Source organism: Pogona vitticeps, chromosome 1 (genome assembly GCF_051106095.1).
Source record: "Pogona vitticeps strain Pit_001003342236 chromosome 1, PviZW2.1, whole genome shotgun sequence".
Lineage (NCBI taxonomy): Eukaryota > Metazoa > Chordata > Lepidosauria > Squamata > Agamidae > Pogona > Pogona vitticeps.
Genome location: NC_135783.1, coordinates 352,396,028 through 352,409,645, shown reverse-complemented (window position 1 = coordinate 352,409,645; position 13,618 = coordinate 352,396,028). Strand labels below are relative to the sequence as shown.

At 45.4% G+C, this 13,618-nt stretch overlaps 1 protein-coding gene across 1 annotated transcript in view; it reads right to left on the bottom strand.

The window, feature by feature from the left end:
• Positions 1-10,695: 10,695 nt before the first annotated feature.
• FRMD6 (FERM domain containing 6) overlaps positions 10,696-13,618 on the bottom strand; it is a 32,180-nt gene continuing 29,257 nt past the window's right edge. The window contains exon 13 of the mRNA XM_072986871.2: positions 10,696-12,332. Within this exon, the coding sequence (XP_072842972.1) occupies positions 12,048-12,332 (285 nt within the window). The 3' untranslated portion in view covers positions 10,696-12,047. The remainder of the gene's footprint in view (positions 12,333-13,618) is intronic.

The following is a 13,618-nucleotide window of genomic DNA, read 5'->3' as shown; positions in this document are numbered from 1 at the left end:
AGAGATCATCAGTCTAATAGAAGCAGAGGGAGAAAGACTGACACGGTAAAGTTAAGCTTCCGCATTGTACAAATGAATCATTTTTACCCCTGTCCGCTTTCTTTACAGTTCAGCGTTTACACCCATCGTGACTGGAAATAGAAAAGTGTGAGTCTTGATCTCCAGTGAGATATCATTACACTTGATGATATTTATGACTTCCTTCATTTTTTTTAAATTCCTTTATTTTCCTGTAATTTTTCTTTTCCTGTTGCTTTCCACTTTTCCTAGCACTGCTGACTTTTCCAGTATGTCATCATGAAAAGACCTGAAGCCGCCAAAGTAGGACAGCAGTGGTTGAGTCACTTTCACCTCTGGGTGAACGTTCAGGCTTAATGTGGTCTAGGACCCACTTTTCTTTCTGGCATTCCACAGTATCCGCGAAGTTCTCTGGGATACCTGGCTCAGCAATACTACGAGCGAGAAGGATCTTGGAATTGTTGTAGATCACAAGCTGAAGATGAGCCAACAGTGTGATGTGGCTACAAAAAAGGCTAATGCTGTTTTAGGCTGCATTAACAGAAGTATAGCTTCTAAATCCTGCAAGGTGCTGGTTCCCCTCTAGTCATCACTGGTTAGGCCTCATCTTGAGTATTGTGTCCAGTTCTGGACACCACACTTCAAAAAGGATGCTGACAAATTGGAACTAAATTCAGAGGAGGGCTACAAGGATGATTAGGGGGCTGGAAACCAAGCCTTGGGAGGAAAGGCTGAAAAACTCGGGCCTGTTTAGCCTTGAGAAAAGAAGACTGAGGGGGTGATAGGATAGCACTTTTTAAATACTTGAAAGGCTGTCATCCAGAGGAGGGGCAGGATCTGTTCTTGATCATCCCAGAGTGCAGGACACGCAACAGGGGGCTCAAGTTAATGGAAGCCAGATTTCGGTTGAATCTCAGGAAAATCTTTCCAACTGTTAGAGCAGTACGACAATGGAACCGATGACCTCGAGAGGTGGGGAGCGCTCCAACCCTGGAGGCCTTCAAGAAGAACCCCCGGGCAGATATCCTTTGATTTGTATTCCTGCATGGAACAGGGGGTTGGCCTTGATGGCCTTAGAGGCCCCTTCCAACTTGGTGGCCTTAGAGGCCCCCCCCCTGTAACCACCTAGAGTGGTCCAGTGGTCCAGATAGGCGGGGTATAAATCAAATAAATAAATAAACTTGGCTATTCTATGATCTTTTTTCCTGTTGGCTTCACTATCCAGCTTTCCCATTCATACACGGTAACTGGCAAAACCACAGGGTGGGTAGTCTTTGCCTTGGAGTAAGTCTGCGGGAAAACAACCGGTCCGTGTCTGGGGCCTTTCATTCAATCCTTGCATTGATAGGGCTCTTGTGGTTATCACTAGTCAATGCAGTAAGTGTATGAGTCCGGCCACTGCCTATCATTTCCGGAGATGCTCTGGCTGTAGATTTTCTGCCTCAGGAGATGGTTGAACGACATGATTCTTGGGATTCCATCCGTGCAACGGTCACCAGTGAACTACGGCAAGGTAAGAAGTTGCACCGAGCTTGTGTGACTTGGGGTGTGATGGAAAAATGTTGCAGATTTTTGAATTTCTGGTTGAATGCCTTGTGCTATGCGGCAGAAGTACAGAGAGCCACCGAGGAGAATAGCTACCAGTTCCCCCCAGATAGTTCACCCCTTTTTCATCTACTGGCCCTTAGGGTCTAAATCATTCAATCTGAGATATTTGTAGCAGAAAGAATAAAAATATTTCATTACCATTGTGGACAGGTCAACAACAAACCGGCAAGTGACCTCCAACCGATGAAAGAGAGGGAAAGAGCAGAGTGGGGGAGGAGAAGGCTTGGTGAGTGTTGGACAGATTTTGCAATGATGTAAAAACTCCAACAGAAAATGTCTATGCTCACTTCTTAACTTGCGGCAATTTTCAGCTGAAAGACGCCGATGGGAGTAAACCTGGCATGAATATGCAAGAAAAATCCAGCCTACAACTCTATGATTTGTCTGTTCCTATTTGACCACAAGAGGGCAGCAGATGCCTGACCACATTTTCCCCATTTTTATGTGCATTTCTGAACTTTCTTCAGTTTCTTTTTAACCTGTATTCAGAATGGAAAAAAGCTTTTTTAAATTAAGAAATAGAAAGTGAGAGAAAATGAACCTGATAGATGTCCCACCCAGGTGACATTAGTGCTACATTTTTAAGCTTGGAATTCTGCTAAGAAGAGAAATGCTACTTTTTTCCCTGAGAAGTTCCTCATTTTAAACTTTGCTCATCTGCATGATGCAAATAACTGTACCTAGTGGCACACAGGTAAATTTGGAAGAACACGAGCTCATTTTAAACCGGCCTCTTTTCCCTGAAGGAGTGGCCAAAATGCAAGCATCTGACTCTGCCTGTATTGACAAATGCAGAACAGCTATTTTGTAAATCTAATGGCTCTTAAATGCCCTTTCATGTTCACTCCCCCCCCCCCCAAATATTTAGTATCAAAACAGGGACTGCTTACATCCATATAGTGATTGTGGGGGAATTCATTTCTCACCCAGCTACTGGAAGGATTTTTACAGCTTTGTGCAGAGTGACCACAGAGGTCTGGGGGGTGGGAATGGAGGATTTTATAATCCCCGGCTATTCAGAAGGCCCACCGGGTCCCACCCAATGAGACCTGGATTCACTACACCACGGGAGGTGCTTACTGTATTTGGCTGAAGCACCACGGGGGGTTGCTAGAATCTACACATCCTACATATTCAGGATGGAAAGACATTAACATTTTTAAAAAATTGAAGGTAAGGGAAAGTGGACAAATTTCACCATCTTAAGATGTGGTCCAATGAATTTACATGTACAGAACATGCAGAAAGTTTGTCTAATTAAATGGGTGTATGCACTTCATTGGTAGTAGGCATCCTTCAGTCTTGAGAGACTATGGTAAAGTGCTCTGAATAAAGGTCTTGAAACGGTGTCTAGTGTGGCTGAGAAGGCCAATTCGAGAGTGACCATCCCTTCCACATTGAAGACAAATCCAATCTGTCCCCTGTCCAGTTCCCTGATTTTGCTGCATTCGTAACTGCCTCTCTGCCTCAGCCTGCTGGACAAGGGTCTCTTCAAATTGGGAGAGGCCGTGATGCAACGCTTGCCTCCAGGCTGAATGCTCTGATGTCAGGGTTTCTTATCTGTTGAGTTCCATTCCTAAGGCCTTCAGATCCCACTTGCAGATCTCCTTGTATTGCAGCTGGGGTCTCCCTCTGGGGCGATTTCCCTGCACCAATTCTCCATACAGGAGATCTTCTGGAATCCGACCGTCAGTCATTGTCACTGTTTCAGTCATGTAGACATACTAAAAATTCCAGCTCGTTGTAGGGCTACTCTATTTGGAACTTTCTCCTGCCAGGTGATACCAAAAATGCGTTGGAGGCAACGCATATGGAAGGTGTTCAGCTTCCTCTCCTGCCGTGCACAAAGGGCCCAGGACTCACTGCAGTACAGGAGTGTGCTCAGGACACAGGCTCTAGAGACCTGGATCTTGGTATATGCATTCAGCTGCTTATTAAGCCATGCTGTCTTTGTGAGTCTAGACCAGTGGTTCTTAACCTTTGTTACTCGGATGCTTTTGAACTGCAACTCCCAGAAACCCCAGTCAGGACAGCTGGTGGTGAAGGCTTCTGGGAGTTGCAGTCCAAAACTCCTGAGTAACTCAAGGTTAAGAACCAGTGGTCTAGACTAGGGAACATGGTACAGTAGCTGCTTTGCCAATGCGTTTATCCAGCTCACCATCTAGGGAGAGAGTGTCAGAGATCGTTGAGCCAAGGTACACAAAGTCATGAACAACCTCCAATTCTTGTGTGGAGATGGCAATAGAGGGAGGTGAGTCCACGCCCTGCCCATGACTTGTGTTTTCTTCAGGCTGATTGTTAGTCCAAAGTCTTGGCAGGCCTTGCTAAAACAATTCATTGGTGGGCCATGGTATTTTAAATGATGGTTGCATTACAAGGGAGTGCTCTAAGTTGTTATTCGTATTTATTCACAAGTTAAGTTTCCTTCCAGCCAAACCCACTTTACATGTCATAGGGCAACGTTTCCCTGGCAGAACTGTCCTCAGCTATTCTCCTCAAGGTTTCCGTGAGGGTGATGTCAGCTGGACTCTTCCCTGGGTCCCTTTGTTAGACTTTGGATGTTTTCAACCAATTTGAAATATTTATGTGCTTATAGAACATCGAAGCAACAGAAAAATAGCTTGTAGAATTGATGTTGCTTCACTGTGACAGCAGAAGGACTTAGATAGGATTTGTAAATGGTTGTATGGTTCCCTTATGGCGTTAACCCTGACTGGGATAAATAAAAGTTGTGATGAACACAGGCTTCTGACTTTTTTTTTGCTTTGTGGTCTATAAAGTTCAGGTCTCCGACTCTCTGACCCAACACCCTTCCTGAAGATGATTGGACAAGGTGAAGCAATGGCATCATCCAAGCAAGACACACCTGCGTACCAAGAGTTTAAATTCTTGGTGATTGGGAAATGTGATGCTTAACCACAACACTGTATAACAGGCCAGTCCAGACCAACACTGATGAATAAAGGACGAGACACACTAGCTTGATGGAGGCTTGAGCGGGGAAAAGTTGCCAGCAGGGTTACTAGCTGGGGATTCTGGGAAGAATCTTGCTCTAGACCTTTGCTCTGAGTGGCTCAGGGAGGTTTATTTTACTCATTAGTTTATTTGTTAATATTTATTGTTCATTAGAAGACAGGAGGGCTCGGCGCGCTCTGGTCCATGGGGGTCACGAAGAGTCGGACACGACTTAACAACTAAACAACAACATTGTTCATTAGTTTATCTTATTAAATGTATATCGGGCGTTTCCTTAAGGCATGCATGGCTTCTCCTTACAACCAACCCTGTGAAATAGGGGAGGCTGAAAGAGGAGGAATTAAAGAACCTTGTAATGAGGGTGAAAGAGGAGAGTGCAAAAAACGGTCTGAAACTCAACATCAAAATAACTAAGATCATGGCCACTGGTCCCATCACCTCCTGGGAAATAGAAGGGGAAGATATGGAGGCAGTGACAGATTTTATTTTCCTGGGCTCCATGATCACTGCAGATGGAGACAGCAGCCATGAAATTAAAAGACGCCTGCTTCTTGGGAGGAAAGCGATGACAAATCTTGACAGCATCTTAAAAAGCAGAGACATCACCTTGCCAACAAAAGTCCGCATAGTCAAATCTATGGTTTTTCCTGTCGTGATGTATAGAAGTGGGAGCTGGACCATAAAGAAAGCAGACCGCCAAAGAATTGATGCTTTTGAATTGTGGTGCTGGAGGAGGCTCTTGAGAGTCCCCTGGACTGCAAGGAGAACAAACCTATAAATTCTAAAGGAAATCAACCCTGAGTGATCACTGGAAGGACAGATCCTGAAGCTGAGGCTCCAATACTTTGGCCGTCTCATGAGAAGAGAAGACTCCTTGGAAAAGACCTTGATATTGGGAAAGTGTGAAGGCAAGAGGAGAAGGGGATGACAGAGGATGAGATGGATGGACAGGATCATCGAAGCGACCAACATGAATTTGACCCAACTCCAGGAGGCGGTGGGAGACAGGAGGGCCTGGCGTGCTCTGGCCCATGGGGTCACAGAGAGTCGGACACGACTTAACGAGTAAACGAAAACGAAAGAGGATGAAGGAGTTTCATGGCCGAGTGGGGACTCGAACCCAGATCGCCCAAATCTCAGAGCCGGACTTTGGCCCTTTCACAGGCGCTTAATAGGAGACATGATTTAATTTGCTTTGATGACCCGCCTTCATCAGCAAAGGGAGGGTATCAAAATGAAAATGACACAGGCTTCTGCAATGTAAACAGTGACTTTTATTGTCATTTCTTCGAACTGTACCCACAAAAGGTGCGCCACACACTTCCTTTGTTCACAAAACCAAACCCACTGGGTTGCTGATAGCGCTCGCTCGTTGTCGGGGTGCCGGAAGAGCCCTTTCATAGAAAGGAGCAGTTGCATGCTTGTACCGTGGGCCAGAAAACAAACCAGCGGCAATGGGTCGCCAGAGACACCCCCCCCCCGAAGACCTGCTAAAGTTTCCAGAAATGCAAAAAGTACAGAATATATATATATGTGTGTGTTTCTTTTAAAATACAACCTCATATTGTACTACCTCCTTGAACATCTATGATACAAATGGCTTCTCTCTTTGGCACTCCTTTCACCAAAAGAAAGACTTTGCAAAAGTTACTTTTTTGGGGGGGGGGGCAGACATTCCTAGGATCCCAGAGCGTCCAGCACCGCAATCAGAGCACCTGGCGGTGGATTCTGGGAACAGCGTCCCCATCAAGTAACTTTTCCAATCTCTGCTCAAAATACACCCCCAAACGCGTTACCTGCCCACTTGCAAAGTAGGTGGCATCAAGACCAGCGGCCGCCTTGCTTGGCTCCTTCGAGATCTTAAGACTCTCTTGTCCCCCTTGGCCACGCTCCAATCCCATTCCACCAGGCTCGCGCTGGGGGAGGACGGGCAGCCCGTTTGCTCACACAGAAAAAGTGGTGTCTTAATTTCCACAACAAATTAGCAAGTGAAGCCGATCCTTCTAAATTTTCCTCTCTCGCTTGCAGCCGGCTGAAGAGATTGCCTGAATGATGCAGCCAGGGAAGGAAAGAAGGGGGGAAAAAGACCCGGTCCATTTTGCTTGTGCCGTATTTCGTTGGTGCTGTCAAATTTTAATAGCCACATCACAGTTTGTGTGTGAACTGTCCCAGACCCACACAAGTGCCTGCTTCTCTACTGGCTTAATAGGCACTGCCATGCCGGCTCTATCTCACCAGGGTGAAGTAAGATTCGTGCGCTGGGGCCTTCGGATGTCGGGACCTGAACCCAGCACCTGGGGAGCCCGGCAAAAACATGTGTTGAACCCCCGCTGCTAAAGACCCTTCCTTATGGCTGCCCTCCTCTAGTTTGGCCTTTGAAATGTGAAGCTATGCCCAGGACCCAAATGTCCGGTGAGGGCTTCTGGAAAGTGTATTTTTTGTTTGGTGAACTTATTGACATTCGTCTTTGCGAATTCCCAAACAAACAGAGAAACACACTTGTCGAAGTACCCGTGTTTCAACTTAAAAAGGATTAAAAAGCACACCTAATGTGTCTGCAAACATTGCTGACAGGAGGCATGTCTTTCTCGGTCTGCACTACGATGGAATTACAGAATACACCCACCAGTTCAGAAAATATTAAGTACAGGCACTTTGACAACCGGCTTATGTTTCGCCATGGTGTTCATCGTTTGCACACCCACACCCTTCCTTTCCTCCGTCCCTTTAGTCTCCTTTAAGAGCGGTGTGAGCAATGGAGGCCAATCCTTCTCTTTTTTCCTCTCTTGCTTGCAGCCGGTAAAAGCAAACCTCTCCCAGAAGATCCTGCTGGACCCTTAATACGGATCAAAATATTAATTTAAAATGTTTTTACACCCCCTTTCTCCTTAAAAGGACCTGAGCCAGCTTACTATCTTATCCGATAAAATCGTATGCGGCGGTGGTGGGCACTTTGGACTGTCCTGATGTTTTTAGGCACCTCCCTCCAACTTGCATATTCTTTTATTCCTCACCAGGCCGGGTAGTCGCGATGGAACCTAAGATCACAGCCTCAGAAAAGCCAAAGGTTCTCATCCGCAATGGCCAGACCCGGCACGTTCTCTTTGACGATTAAAGGCAAAAACGCAAGAGAACTGCTTATGTCAGTGGTGCGTCAACCTTGGGTCCCCAGATGTTATTGGACTAAAACTCCCAGAAGCCTTCGCCACTAGCTGTGCTGGCAAGGATTTCTGGGAGCTGTAGTCCAAGAACATCTGGGGAGCCAAGGTTGGTGGGAACCACCGGCCGACACCATGATGCCTGCTCAAAATTAAACCACGAGGCAGCCATAATTTATGGACCTCCATGAAAAACCTCCATGCTTCTTAATAGCTGTGTGGCTGCCTTTGACGTCTCTTCAGGCAATGAACCCTCTAAGGCAGTGGTCCCCAAACTTGGGCCTCCAGATGTTCTTGGACTGCAACTCCCAGAAGCCTTCACCACCACCTCCGCTGGCCACAATTTCTGGGAGTTGAAGTCCAAGAATATCTGGGGGCCCAAGGTTGGGGACCACTGCTCTAACATAACCAGGAGGTCTAGTCACAGGTCTTCCCAAAACAGACATCATTATCTACCTCAAACAAGGTCGCCTCCAGCTCTACATTTAATACCAGCCTCTCATTTCATGAAAGACGGTGACTCGCTGGGAACACAACCTTGACCTGACACAGGCAGCTGCTGACTTCGGTGTGGGAAAACCGAGAACACCACCACATGCCTGAAGGGAATTCGGAACAGAGGAATTGGATTGGCATCGTAAGGCCTGGGAGGGCCGAAAGGCTGCCTCTGGTGAGCCAGGGTGTTACTCAGCTCACAACCTCGTGTCTGCAAGGACAGCGAGACAAAAGCTTGTGTAAACTCAGAATACCAGGGCAATTATGTAATACTGGGGGAGAACAGAGTCTAAGGAACTGGCTGCTTTGTTGAAATCCTCCTTTGCTCTCCAAAACAAAGCCCCCCCCTCGAATGAAACGAACTGGTCTTCCCCTATCATCCTCCCCTATCATCCGCAGGGCCAGCTCCCTCTGGGAGGAAGGCACCCTTCGGAAACACACCACGCAGCCCGAAGGCCACGGAGAGCAAGAAAGCACGCCTGGATTTTTGCAACAGATTGTTTTTAATCAAGAATGGCCTACCATCCACAGAGATGGAGGGTGAGACGTTCTTGATGGTACGGAAGCAAAAAGCTCAGGCAACGGGGTAGGAGGGATGATTCGGGAACAATGGCATCCAAAGCTCAATGGCGCCCATGGCCCGACCGGGGTGAAAAATTTTGTTTCCAAATCTGGCCGGAGAAGAGGGTTGGGGCTGGCTCCTGGGGGGGGGGGAATCGGCGTTTGCAAGCGGCGAAGGCCCGCTCTGGACCGCGCGGAGGGCAGAGAGGTCCGTCCGGGCAGAGGGAACCGTCCGCACGAAGGAAAAGCACAGCCAAACACCGCGCAAAGACCACTCGTCGGCTGAAGTGCTCCGGGGTCCAAACCCTCAGTCCTGGGAGTGAGGCAAGTTTCAATGGGAAGGGTTGCAAACGCCTTCCGCCAGGGAAAGGATGCCGAGAAGGAAGGTACCCGCAGCAAAGTTCCTGCCTGCTGTGGCAGGAGGCAGCCTGTTCAAAACACACCCAAAAGCACGTGGCAACACAGGCGGCGTTTTAATAGGACACCTTTTTTTTCTACTCTGTTCTTTTATACAGTCGTTCTCGGCCTGACAATAACACGGATCGGCCGGATAACCCATTTTGGAAAACCTCCAGAGGAAAAAAAAAAGGGGGGGGGGGAAACAACCTAAAGAATACATCTTTTTATAAAAAAATAGCCTTATGCTTCGAGCATATACATTACATACATAGATCTATTTAAGAAATTCTCCAGGTAGAAAAAGGTGGCGTTATCAAAATATGGCAATGCTATGGCTGTGAATACAAAAAGCTTTCGAAAATAATTCCCTCCGTCTGTGGATATTTTTTTTTAAAGGCGGCTGTGCTGTCTATCTTCTTGGCTGCAGGTGGCTCCACAAGCCCCCCCCCCCCCCCGCCTTGGCAAAATGGCTTGAAGAAAACGTAGAAAGCAAAAAATTCTTGACAGGGGAGACCATTCTTCCCATTCAGAACAACAAAGCCGACACGTCTGCTCTCTTTCCTGTACCATGTTCTGGAGTAACCTTTGATGCAACCATTCCAGACGGTTGCATTCACACGGGAACCTTTTCCCATGTTTTCATGGGAGCTTAGAATAGCTGGCTATCTAAAACACAAGTCGGCTACCTAAATGGCCAGCCAGCCAGGCCAAGGGGCCACCCCGGAAGGTCTATGAAGCAGAAAATACATTCACCCTGGCATGTCCACCCGAGATCTGGGAACCATAACTCTTTTCAGCTCTCTGAAGCACGTACCTGTAACAATCTTTTATTTCTTAGGAAAATATAAATATCTGCACCTCCAAAATCTGTCAGGCATATGTTTGCCACATGCCCATGTTGGAGTTTGATCTGCACATAAGGAGCATTAAATGTGTGCAAGTAAAGGAATATAATGGAAAAAGCGCCACGGTGAAGAAGGAAGACAGGCAAAGTCATCCTTTAAACGCCCATGCCTCGGTCCTAATGCAGCAGAGGCTGAAAACTCTGAACTTCTGTTTGTCGTGCAGGCAAAAGAACTGTTCAAAACATAGGGGTGGTTCAGTTTTGCAACTTTTTTTTTGCAAACGGGTGTCTTCCAGATATGCTGGGCTATCGCTTCCAGAATCCCCCAGTCATGCAGAGCAGAGCAGAACGGGGGGATTCTGGGAGTGGAAGAAGTTAGCTGGGCTCTTCATATGCTAAGAGTATAAAATGGCGTTACAGGGAAGAACTCTGCAGCAGCACCTCATCTTATCCGGATAGTCCTGACACTTGATCTTCCGTCCATGACATTCCAGTGCCAGGAGAAACGGGCAGACGTGCGGGGCAAGACCAGAGGGACGAGATGGGTGTCTAGGGCCTGAAAAAAAGAACCCATTCTAACAAACCCTCTATTGCTTGGAGGAAAACAAGCAACGGGGAATTTTCCTACCCGGGGGAGGGGGGTTTACAACAGATAGAGGAACAACAAACTTGAAAGCCACACCACTGTCCTGTTCTGAATGCTGGAATCTTATCTCCTACCAGGAAAAAAAAAGGGAGTGGGGAGGAATAGCTGGAGATTATACGGAAGCACCAGTATTTTTTTTAAGCTGTATTGTTTGGCCAGCGGGGCAGGAAGGAGATTAGGCTTACTTAACGATATGGAAAACAAAAAAAGAGAGGCATATTACCTCTTCATGGGCAAAGTCAGAGTTTACAACTAAATATGTAACAGGAAAAGAAAGAAGGCATCTAATGGAAAGCATTTAAAAAACAAAAACAAACCAAACATGTCATGGAGTCTAGAAATTCAAACATACATTAGACATATATTCCTCTCTATAAACTTATATAGGTATTTTTATATATTCTTTCTTTCTTTCTCTCCCTAACGTAAGGTACTTTGGTCAGCAAATCTTATTGCTACATTCATACAAGTTTCTTTCTTTCTTCTGTTTTTTCCCCCATCAGAAATAAAAATTAAAAAAAAAAAGCTTCCAGAAGCTTTCCAAATCCCATTTTCTGAACACCAGTTTTTGTGGGGTTTGTTTTTCTTTGTAAACTTCCCAAAACACCAGACAGAAGCTTCCGAAGGGATTATAGCTTTTCTTTCTGTGCATGTGTGAGACCGGGGAAGAAAGAGCCGCCAGATGGATGGATAGGATCCCAGCCACCCCACGTCTTCTCCAACACACGTAGAGTCCTTTTTACTTGCAACGGCTTCCACCTTGGTCTCACGTCATCCTTCCGGGATGTTTGCATTTCTTTGGCTTGACACAGTGCAGCGAAACATCCACAGCGACTTTCTCGTGTCTATACTGTACTTTGATGGTGGAAAAGTAAAAGTAGGAATTTATGGGACTCTCTGGCATTCGTAGATTGGAAGACTTCTCCGGATTTGTTTTTCCCCACAAGGGATATCATGAAGAAGCAAAATTAAACGAAGAAACACCGCCGTGCATTTTTCTTTTGCCAAAAGAAGACAGGAGACGTGAAGAGGGAGCTACCTTCGAAAGAAGAGTCCCTGTCTCTGAAAAACCAACCAATCTGAACCCGGATCAAATTCTGCCCTAGGGCAGAAACTCTGGTGCTGACGAATCCACCCTTGGGATGGACGTCGGTCAAAAGTGCAAGAGTTTTACAAGGCCATGATTTTTTTTTTGCTTTAAACGGGGGTGGAAGGGGGAAAAAAGAGATATTTTAAGGGAATATTCCCCTATGGCACCAAAAAAAACAAAAAAACAAAAACAGTTCACGAAAACCGGGGTAGCTGGTCAGGTCATCTCTCCGGCACATCCGGAGAGGAAGGATCAGACCACAAACTCAGGGACGTCTTCGTGGGTCAGATCCAAAGAGAAGTACTTGCTGGCCCTTTTGACGGGAAACGTCTCCTGGATGTTGACGCACTGTTGGGCCAAGCAGCCGTGGCAGTAGAGGCCTTCCTCGGCCAGTCCGTGGCCGCATCCGAACGTATAGCTTTGGGCCGTCTCCTGACACAGACTGGCCAGGCGCAAGAAGTCTTTTTGGTACAACCGGATGTCATCTAGGCTCAAACTGTGCCGGTCGGTCGAAGTCTTTGGCTTTCGGCAGGCAGTCTGTAGGAAAGAGGGGGGGGGGGAGAGAAAGGCTTGAGATGCAAAATTCACTATGATGGGCTGGGAACATGATGTGTGCTTTTGGAGAGACTGAGGCTGCTCCTGGAATTTAGTGTCACTCAATGCACCCCAATTGGATCCGGGGAGATTTGCACCTTGGACTCGAAGTGATCTGTAGGTTTTTTTTCCAAGCTAGCATGTTGGAAAACCAACATGAATACAACTTTCACTTATTTATTTAAATAAGTAAATACATCAATAAATATTTGTACAAATACGTAAATATTTCAATAAATAATATTTTAAAAATAGTTTCCCCCCCCCTTGGGTCCCATAGGGGCTTTGAAGATGAAGAAAGGAGAGTTGAAAAAGAACAATTTTTATGTAATATGGGGCAATTTTTTGGAATATGTGTTAATAAGGGGGAAAGGGAAAGCTCCAAATCAAGAATCTATGCCGTTCTGGAGAGGAGGACAATAAAAGAAGAAGAAGGAGAAGAAGAAGAAAAAGAAGAATATGGCAAGAGGTCCCGTATATGGTGGTGGGGAACACTGTTATTGTGTTTGAGTTTATATGTTTTTATGTATGATTTGTTTTTTGTTATAGTTATAGAAATAAAGAACAGGTAAAATAAGAAATTAAAAATATTTAAAAATATTTAAATACATGAGTAACTATTTCAATAAATAATTTAATAAATATTTCAATCAATATTTATTTAAATATTTCAAAAATATTTAAATACATAAGTAAATATTTCAATAAATAATTTAATAAATATTCCAATAAATATTTATTTAAATATGTCAAAAGTAAATATTTCAACAAATATTTACTTATGTATTTCAATATTTTTGCCCTGCTTTCCTCCTAAGTAAGGGCCAAGGGTGGCTTACATCATTCAAAAAAACACAAGATTAAAGATTATAATTTCAGTTTGTTTCGCTCTGGGACCAAGTCTCTTCCTACTGCTTTGATCTGAAATTCATATGGATAAAGATCAGTATTATTTTACTTTATTGTATATGTAAAAGGCGAAAGATTTATGCGGTCTGAAGAGAAACCAGAATTGTATATGTACTGATAAATACTTACGGTGCAATATTATTGACATATTAAGTTGGTATATTAATCCTATTTTAATATCGCAATGATCTGTGGATTGCACAGAGCTGGTCTGTCTGTGTCTGGTCCCTAGTATGTCCTACACAACGTACGGCTTGCGCATTAGAAAAATCCTGCATTGGCAAGAGGTTGCTTGAGACGACGGTTGGTGGTTAATCTTG